Source organism: Garra rufa, chromosome 3, assembly GCF_049309525.1.
Source record: "Garra rufa chromosome 3, GarRuf1.0, whole genome shotgun sequence".
Lineage (NCBI taxonomy): Eukaryota > Metazoa > Chordata > Actinopteri > Cypriniformes > Cyprinidae > Garra > Garra rufa.
In genome coordinates, this window is record NC_133363.1 from 57757206 (window position 1) to 57767392 (window position 10187).

The 10187-nt window shown below is 36.1% G+C and overlaps 1 protein-coding gene across 1 annotated transcript; it reads left to right on the plus strand.

Moving 5' to 3' along the window:
• Positions 1–2251: 2251 nt before the first annotated feature.
• On the plus strand, positions 2252–5116 carry rplp2b (ribosomal protein, large P2 b). Its single transcript, XM_073837384.1, has 5 exons — positions 2252–2351; positions 2857–2980; positions 3069–3117; positions 4604–4696; positions 4999–5116. The coding sequence occupies exons 2-5, from the start codon at positions 2858–2860 to the stop codon at positions 5073–5075; spliced, it is 342 nt and encodes a 113-aa protein (XP_073693485.1). The 5' UTR covers positions 2252–2351; position 2857; the 3' UTR covers positions 5076–5116.
• The last annotated feature ends 5071 nt before the right edge of the window (positions 5117–10187 follow it).

The following is a 10187-nucleotide window of genomic DNA, read 5'->3' on the forward strand; positions in this document are numbered from 1 at the left end:
CACAACAGCCACTTGTTTTGTTACTGAATGATTTTGTTTGTTTGAACGAATTGGCTGAGTAGATGATTCATTGAATCAATTTCCTTTCATTTCAATTACCTTTCATTGTATGGATAATAATAATAATAAATTAGTATTATTATTTTCTCCATACAATGGAAGTGAATTCATACACAGTACTTGTACAACAGTCAGGGTATTCAAACAACTTTGCATTTCAAAGAAAGAAGTCATCTAGGTTCGAACAACATAAAGGCAAATAAATGCTGACTGTATTTTCATTTTTGGGCGAACTATTCCTTTACTGTTTTATCATTTATCCATCACATATTTGTCTTTCTGTCATCTTCAAATCCTACTCCAACACTAACATCATTATGTGCTCTTTACATTCTGATATTCTCACTGATTTTTCTGTATGTCAGAGACTTTTCATTACGATTTTATCACAAACACTTGGATAGTTCACCCAGAAAATTTAAATTCTGTCACTATTTACTCACCCTCATGTCTTTATAAATGAAATGGCTCATTCTGAGAAGCAAAGGGACATGTTATATAGGCAAATATGTGTGAACTGCTCTTGTGCAGTGAAGGTGCACAAGGACAAAACATTATCATACAACTCCTAAAACAGCTTTGTGTTATGAACAGATTGAAATACAGTTAAAGACAGCTGTATGATCTAACAAAGGCACAGGCCAACTTGCCTGTTGTAGTAGAACGTCTTCTATGTTATGCTATCTTGAACATTATTTCAGATACAGCTATACTTGTAGCTATTCGAGTGTTTAAATAGTTAGAAAACAATGTTCTCACAAAGGTAAAAATCCTCCTGAAACTCATTTCCTGGGGCCAGTTTTGCTTTTTAATATAAGTTATTTTATGCCTCTTGTCTCTGGATGAGATTTTGCAGGATACTTGTTCTTCTTTGACAAGATACTCTCCAAATATGGAATTACTTTTTAGATTGTTCTTTAAAAACATAAACTTCAGAAAAGCATTGTTTGAATATATAAATCCACTGGTCAATGTGAGCTACATCTCAGTCAGGTTATATTTGGTTTATATGCTCATGATAAACAATGCCCTCTGCTGGCATGTTTTATTAGTAGACTACTTTCGATTTAATTAGTTTAAATGATGTAATAACTAAATAATTTGGAATTTATCACAAGATTGGTTAGTTTCGTTTTTTGGACATCTATAAAAAAAAACAATAACAACATACTTATCACACACTCACTATATTGATTCATTCGTCCACTAAAAAGTGTGTTTGTAGGTTGTGGCTGAGCTCAGTGGAGTTGAAGATATTGCCCAGGGTAAATTGGTCATTGTTTTAAACTGATAGCATACTGTTACAGATGAAAGGGAAGTCTTTGAGTTGAGAATATAAACCTATTGCTGTTTAATTCATGTTTAAGTCATTGGTTCCTTTGGGCATGAAAACTTGGAAAATCTCAGGGAATTTCAACACTTTCTTCAAACTTTTGAAAAAAAGCGTTGGATATGGCATGAACCTTTAGGGTATATCTGGTGTATAAACTCAGAAAACTTCGGAAAAGCATTGTTTGAATGTAAATCTGTGTATAAATATGGTATATTTACCCTATAAATACACTGGTCAATGTGAGCTGTATCTCAGTCACGTTATATTTGGTTTATATGCTCATGATAAACAATGCCCTCTGCTGGCATGTTTCATTAGTAGAGTAGTGGCACATTCGGCGCTTTCGATTGAATTAGTTTAAATTGTGTAATAACTAAATAACTTCGAATTTATCACAAGATTTAGTTTTTAGGACTTTTATATTAATAAAAAAACAATAACAACATATCACTTTATTGATTAATTCGTCCACTAACAAGACGTGCATGACACAAGAACTCTATTCTGCATTTATTTATTTATTTTTGCCATTTCTCAATAATAATAATAATAATAATAATAATAATAATAATAATAATAATAATTTGTGCTTTCTAAACATAACATTTTAATATAAAACAGTAAACAACAAAATTCCGCCGATTCCTTATGTCCACTGGGCACAAAAATAAAAGACATTTTATTCTTTCTGTCTTTTTATTATTATTATTATCATACAATGCTTTAGAAAACTGTGCTGAATTTATTCATAAATAAATAAATCCCATCTAAATCCAGGGTAAAAAAGAGAAGAAGCTCCGCCCTCATCCTCGTGATTGACGTGCTTTTCAGCCTTTCGGTTCGCTCCTTGGTGGTGACGTCACCGCTCGTGTCGTTTTTCCGGTTTCGGACACCTTTCCGCTTCCTTTCTGCCTACACGAGCCCGCTAGTGAACACGCGAGACTCTTCTCTCCGCAAAGTGAGTGAATAAAAAGACAAATTTAACAAGCACATATAAGGGTCAAACGAGCAAGTAATGAATGTATTTGAAACAATAAAGCCCTCGATCCTTCAGTTGCGAGTTTGATGTAGTACAGAAGCTCAGATTGATGTATTGAGACAAAAAAAAGTCTGCTAACAGTAGTAGTAGTAACGTTACACTCAGCCATGTGGCATATCTGTGAATTACTAGTAAAAGATGCCAGGGTTAAGCTGTGGTTTTAGCTTAAGTACTCTAAAAACACTAACTTTCCCTTTAATTGTTTAATATAAAATTATTTAGTAGGAAAATAAGCCAATTCGATGTTTCTGTGTGCTATTATGATGCGTTTTCTTTATTTCAAAAACTTATTTGAATACATATTGCGTGAAATTAAGGTTATTGTAAGTTTAGAAGTATTGTTTGCTAATGTTACTATGACTTTCCGCTGTAAACAATTCTGTAACTGTTTCCTACATGTTAATGCATTATTTGTTTATTCTAGGATGCGTTACGTAGCTGCTTACCTGCTCGCTGCCCTCGGAGGCAAAGAGAGTCCCAGCACAGGTGACATCAAGAAGATCCTGGAAAGCGTTGGCATCGAGTCTGATGACACCCGTATGAGCAAGGTAAATGGCAAATGCTGTGCCTGTAAGGGACTCTGTCTCTTAACCTGTCATTTGTGCTTTTCTTTAATATTGACTTCTGTGTTTGTAGGTTGTGGCTGAGCTCAATGGCAAAAATCTGGAGGAAGTGATTGCTCAAGGTAAGTTGCTCATTGTTTTAAACTGATAGCATAATGTTGCAGATGTAAGTGAAGTCTTTGACTTGATCATATAAACCTATTGCTGTTTAAGTCATGGTTCCTTTGAGCATGAAAAAGTTGGAAAATCTCAGGGAATTTCAACACTTCAAATTTAAAAAAAAAAAAAGTTTTTGATATGGCATGAACCTATAGATCTATATCCTTATCCAGTAGGGATGTAACAATATCAGAACCTCACAATACAATATCTCAATGTGAAGTCCACAAAATGATATTTGTGATTTAAGAAAAAATACTTTTTTTGTACATTTTAAAAGTTAAATTATTCTGTCTAATTCACTTTACGAGTTCAAAATTAAGCGCTTCAACCCATGTTCTTAACTAAGAAAACTTAAGTCAGAAAAAGGTCATTGAATTGACTTGTGCCTGAACTTTAAAAGGGACATAACCCACTTTTTATTTGTAGCATACTTTCTCAGTCTAAATTACATTCATACTGGTGTTTCAGGGAGCCAAACCAATTAGGATATGTTATCAATTTTAGATTGTTGTTATTATGACAGTTATAGCAAATTATCTTAAAACAACTGCACTGTGAAATAAATGGAAATGAATATTTCATAAGGTTATTTTTGTATTGCACTACATTAGGGAAATTACAACTACTTAATATCTCTATCAAGTGTATACATTTTGAATTTGGACTTAAGTAATGTTACCAATTTAAACAGCAAGCTGTCAGCAATTCATACTGCACTTTTAAGCTTTCATTGAGACTGAAACGGCAGTAGAGCTTTTATTTTGAAAGAAAACAAATGTCTCACTACAAAAATGTTCTAATCATCAGCTGCAAAAATAAGGCTGGTGATCAGTAAACGAGTTTATTCACTGTGAATTGAGCCATTCAGAGTCAAAAATCACCCGTTTATGAGCTGATCGACCCAAAAGAAGTGTGTGTGCTTTACTTGGAAACGCACAGCAAAAACAGACCTGATTAAGAAATTAAACCATATTGTGCTTTTGGTTTTATTTCGTTTGACAGATACTGTGCCAAAGCACAATGGCCCAAAACACAACTTCAAAGACCTTGTTAGAATAAGAAGTTTACATATTTTGAAAACTACACTTTTTGCCTGGAAGACCTATCGTTACGTATCATCATGTGACCAGGATGATATAGAGTTTTGCTATTGCATATTGATTTTTACATCCCCATTATCCAGTAATCCCTTAAAATGTGTGGAAAGAGTGCTTGGAAACCCTGCAAGTCACTTTAGGAACCTCAGGTTGCTCCAATCAAGTGTTTTCTGTAATTGGTTTCAAATTCTGGGCAAAAAGCAAATGATGAACTAAGCATGATTTCTGGTATGTCAATATATGAGCATCACTGATAAGAAATGAGGGCTTTAAGAGGGAAACAATCAGTTTGAGTGACTTCCATCCACATGAGTATGTCTCAGAGTCTGTGTTTGTGTCCGTCTGACAGGTTTCAGCAAGCTGGCCAGCGTGCCGTCCGGTGGTGCTGTAGCTGCTTCCAGCGCTGCCGCCCCATCCGCTGGAGGATCTGCTGCCCCTGCAGGTCAGTGCCTTCTCTTTTTCTTTTTAAGCCTTTCACTGGCTCTCTAATAGAGTTGGACGATACACCTTGGTGCTTTTCAATCTACTTGTATTTGCTTTTAAAAGGTAGTTTCAACCTAATATTCATTGACCTCAGTGACATTAGCATTAACCACTCATTAAAGGAGTAAATGTAATCTGTGACTGTTTGAGACAATTTGTCTTATGCTTTTGTTATGGACAAATGATTGTGAGCTGTTGGTTTCCAGTAGGTCCTGTAATGTTAAACTCTATTCTGTTTTTTTTTTTTTTTTTTTTCTACAGCGGAGGAGAAGAAAGAAGAGAAGAAAGAGGAGTCTGAAGAATCCGAAGATGACATGGGATTCGGACTCTTTGACTAATCTGTCTCCTCGGGACCAAAATAAAGTTTATTACAAAACGATTTTTGCTTGCTTGATCATTTCATGTTCAAATGAGGGTTATACTGAGGGTTCTGTATGCCAGTGTTTTTCAACCACTGTGCCGTGGTACACTAGTGTGCCGTGAGAGATCGTCAGGTGTGCCGTGGAAAATGATTCAATTTCACCTAATTGGTCTAAAACATTTTTTGGAAACTAATAAGTTATCAGCTCTGTGTTCATACAAACAGGCCCAGGTTTCACACTGAGTAGGTAGAAATATGAAAGATCATTGTGTTTATTTGATTCCTATTCAAGACACCTAAATAAGAATGACTGTATATTGTTAATTGCACTTTTTATTTAAAAGAAATATGAAAGAAAATACTTTTTTATTTGTGTTTATTTGATTCCTGTTCAAGACACTTTGATAAGAATGGCTGTATATTGTTAATATAGGCTACAGAGTTTAATTTTTTTTACAGTTTCGATTGTTGGTGTGCCTTGTGATTTTTTTTTTTCGATTAAAAATGTACCTTGGCTCAAAAAAGGTTGAAAACACTGCTGTATGCCATGGATCACACTCAAGAGCCCACAGATAACTCTTTAAAAGATGTGAAGACTTTTGAGCTTTTTAATACTTCCCATTTTCTCTATGTAATTTGACAAAGGCAAAAGTTTAATTACCTTTACTTGGAGACATGCTCATGAATGTTTTTCATGTTCAAGTCTTTGTTCATAACCAGTTATTATTGATAGGATATGGATAAGTTCCGTACCACACTCATAAAAAGTGCTTTGCAATGCCATAGAAAAAATCTTTTTTATCTAAATGGCTCCATAAATAACCTTTAACATCTAAAGTTTCCATAAAGGTTCCTTGTGGCAAAAGAAGGTTCTTCAGATTGCAAAAGGTAAGAAAGAGATGTACCTTTTAAATGCTGTGATCCTTTTAAAGCATCTTTATTTTTAAGAGTGCACTTAGTCTGATAATTAGACTTTGTAGGTAAAATCTTTTGCTGTGCCAATGCTGCTCATTTTCTGCCTGTATTTATGATGATTATTGGTCGAAGGCCTAAAATCAGTCTCTAAATACACACTGACACATGACCCTTGCACCACAAAAAATACTGAGCAAATCGCCTTTAAAGTTTTCCAAATTAAGTTCTTAGCAATGCATGTTACTACTCAAAGAATTTGATATACAGTATTTATTGTGGGAAGTTCACAAAATGTTTTCATGGAACTTGATCTTTACTTAATATCCTAATGATTTTTGGCATAAAATAAACCATTTTGACAGTGTATTTTTGGCTATTGCTACAAATATACCCGTGCTACTTAAAGGGGTCATCTGGTGCCACATGAACTTTTACAAGCTGTTTGAACTGAAATGTGTGTTAGGAGAGTGTATACACAACCACCCTAGAATGACAAAGATCCACCCAGTAGTTTTCTTTTAATTTAGTAAAATAATTTGCCTCTTCTCATATCGAGCCGTTCTCAGATGCCTGTCGTTGTGGCGTAACACCGACAGAGGCCAATCCTGCGATAGTTGATAGACAGCAGTGTTTTAGCATAGACCCGCCCCGAGTGAGAAGTAAACTGACAGCACTGAGGGAATGTGACCGCTCATCTATCTAAATGGGTTCATGTTTAGACAATCATTTCTCACCATACTGCTTTATAAAGGAGGGTCAGTATAAAGCTTAGCTTTGTAATGCTAGATGGTTTAAAACAGTGTCTGTTAATGACTGAGATGTAACCTTAACGCAATACCTGCAAAAGTGTTTACAGCCCGCAACTGCACATGAGTACAGACTATGACACTCACATTTATGTATTTCAATATAAGGATGGGGTAAGTTATGTTAACCGATCACTTTGCTCTTGTTCAATCAGCTATGCCTCAGTAAACACACTGCGTTGGTCTCTTTACCACAGTAAACATCGCGTTCAGCTCTGTACCACAGTAAACACACCACGTTCCTCTCTTTACCACAGTAAACACATCGCGTTCGTATCTCTCAGTACTCTACTCTGCCAGTACATATACAAAGATAAATCAAAGTGACAAACAAGCCCTTATTCCACAGATAAAGTGAATAATATCACGTTAAGCGTTTTCTCCCCCATAGAAGCCCCGTACATTATAAGGAAAAGCTTAACGTGGTTTACGTACCTCAACAGCGACCAGGGAAGACCAAACTTCTGTTACATTTTACTTATAATAAATACTTGCTGCTCTCAAAAGAACGAGCTCTTATTCGGCATATAAAGTGATCGCCCCCCATAGAAGTCCATTATAACAAACCATGTTAAGCTTTTTCCTTAAAGGTCCACTGAAGTGCCTTGAAACACGCAGCGTTATTCTATGTGGTGACGTACTTTTAACTGAAACAAAAACATATTGCCCAGCCCCGCCCACTTATTTTGAATAGCCAATAGCGTTCCATTAATATCTGCTCGGGCCAGAGCCGTTGAGCTCGGTAAAGCCGCATTTAAGCTTATGACAGCCACAGACTAATAAATTACCCCACAGATTCAATATGAATCTCTTGCTAAAACAAAATAGTGATCATAGTCATGCTGAGGCTGTGTAGTTCAATACATGCCGATCGCACATATGAGCGCATATGATCTGCTCCGTGTTATTGCATCTCTGTGTAGGGGGCGGGACACTACGGACTCTAGCGAGCATTTGATTGGACAGAACGTTTGATGAGAAACAGAAGTGCACGGTGATATCATCAAAATCGTTTATTCATATTGGCGGAAGTGACGAGACTGTAAGTTTTGAATGCCCATATCTTGTAAATGCGAATTTTGTCGTTGTTTTGAAGCATACTAGCTTATAGGTAATCTTAAGGCTAATATATTCATACTAAAAGCCAACAAACTTTAATTTTGATTTCAGGGGGACTTTAATGGAGTTCTATAGGGAGAAAACGCTTAACACGATATGATTCACTTTATATGATGAATGAGATCTCATTCGTTTGACAGCAGCAAGTACTTTTATATAAGTATTTTTTGACAGAAATTTGTTTTTTTTCCCAGTCGTTGTTAAGATACGTTAAACCACGTTAAGCTGTTTCCTTATGGGTTTCTATGGGGACGCTTAACGTGATATTATTAACTTTATATGCTGAATAAGAGCTCGTTCTTTTGAGAGGAGCAAGTGTTTATTATAAGTGAAATTTAACAGAAATTTGGTCTTCTCTGGTCGCTGTTGAGGTAAGTTAAACCACGTTAAGCAGTTTCCTTATAATGGGCTTCTATGGGGGAGAATGGGCGTGATATAATTCACTATCTGTGGAATAAGGGTTTGTTCTTTTGATAGTAGTTAGTGTTTGTTCCAAGTAAGGTTTGACAGAAATTTGGGGTGTCCTGGTCGTTTTTTCGTACGTTAAGCCACGTTAAGCGTGTTTCACGTTAAGCGTTTTAGAACGTCCCGGATAAACTCTTCGTAGAAAAATGTATATCCTTTATCCAATTTGTTCCTCTTTGTGACGGAGTTTTCCTCCACGACTCTTATCACGTCGGCAAAAGTTATCTTTGGCAACAGTGAGGGAAGTTGTGTAGACTCTCTCCATTTTAATTTTAAATTACCCGGCTTTCTGCTGTGTTGACATTACACAGGAAGTCTGCATACCCTGCGATTGCGTATTTCCGGTTTCTGTGAGAAAGGTCTATAGCCGAACTTCTTTGCGGGTGTCATCTTGTTTCGGTTTCATCCACTGATCTCTATTATAGATCAGTGGTTTCAACTCTGGTTTTTAAATTAAATTTTACATGGATGGGGTTGTACAATGTCTTCAAAGCCCCCCAAGTGCCATTTCCCCCCAAACTACACAACTATACCCCCAACTGTTGTCTACGCAACGTCCCGTGTGATATGTAATGACTCGCCCCACAGAACTGAAGGGCGGGGTGAGCAGAGGTTCATATCATTTAAAGGGCCAGGTACTGATATCGCTTGCTGAGAACAGAGGCATTTTTTACCAGGTAAAATTAGTGTTTTTTTACACTACCATAGAAAATTTTTAATCAAAGTATATTACAAACTTTTCATTTGGACCCTAAAGCATCATATTAACTTGTGGAAAATGGGCATCGGATTTTAAGACTGGTTTTGTGGTCCAGGGTCACAAATGTGGCTTAGAGGACAACAGGCAATGGACTTACTTGAGGAATTATGGACTTTATTTTGGCGAGAAGCGAAAGTTTACAGTGAAAATGTCTTTAAATTGGATTGGTTTCTTACAAACTTGTATCTTTTTACTTCACATGTAAAGTTAACTGATGGACTGAAGCCGTATGGATTGAGTGTGGATTATTGTGATGTTTTTATCATCTGTTTGGATTCTCATTCTGACGGCACCCATTCACCCCAGAGGATCCATTAGTGAGCAAGTGATGTAATTCTACATTGCATGTAAAGAGTGTAAACAAAAACCTTAAGCACAGCATTCTTAAATTGTGATGTAGAGATCTGCGTCAGGTTTATCCAAAGCTGTATTCATTAGCCATTCATGGGTCACGACATGGGTTGAGAGTTTCCCAGATGTGCTCTGTCACAAATATTTAGATTTTTTTGGGCTGATTTCCCTCTTACACAACTGTTTCTGCAAAGTCAGATGTCTTGGAGACACCCATGATTATTTAATTCCTTGTCTAATTAAGAGAAGGGTGCATAAAAAGGCCAGCCATCTTTACAAATTATTATTTAACTGAGTAGTTTGTTTAAAACTATTAATAATTCATTTTCTTGCATTTGGCAGACACTTTTTCTGAAGCGACAGTCTTTAGTCAGTTAAAACTGTGGAATATGGTTTAAAAAGGCTAGTTTTAAAGGGATAGTTCAGCCAAAAATGAAAATGTAATGTTTATTTGCTTACCCCAAGGGCATCCAAGATGTAAGTGACTTTGTTTCTTCAGTAGAACACAAACGAAGATTTTTAACTCAAACTGTTGCAGTCTGTCAGTCATATAATGACACCAAATCTTTGAGAGTAAAAAAAACCCCACAGACAACACCAAATTACACCCTGCGGCTCGTAACGATACATTAAGACACAAAATGACTGGTCTGTGCAAGAAACTGAACAGTAT

What these genes read in the sequence shown, in the direction of transcription:
- rplp2b (XM_073837384.1), top strand. Translation starts at nt 2,858, where the DNA reads ATGCGTTACGTAGCTGCTTACCTGCTCGCTGCCCTCGGAGGCAAAGAG. An exon ending in ATGACACCCGTATGAGCAAG is followed by an intron (nt 2,981 to 3,068) that starts GTAAATGGCAAA and finishes CTGTGTTTGTAG; the next exon opens with GTTGTGGCTGAGCTCAATGG. An exon ending in AGGATCTGCTGCCCCTGCAG is followed by an intron (nt 4,697 to 4,998) that starts GTCAGTGCCTTC and finishes TTTTTTCTACAG; the next exon opens with CGGAGGAGAAGAAAGAAGAG.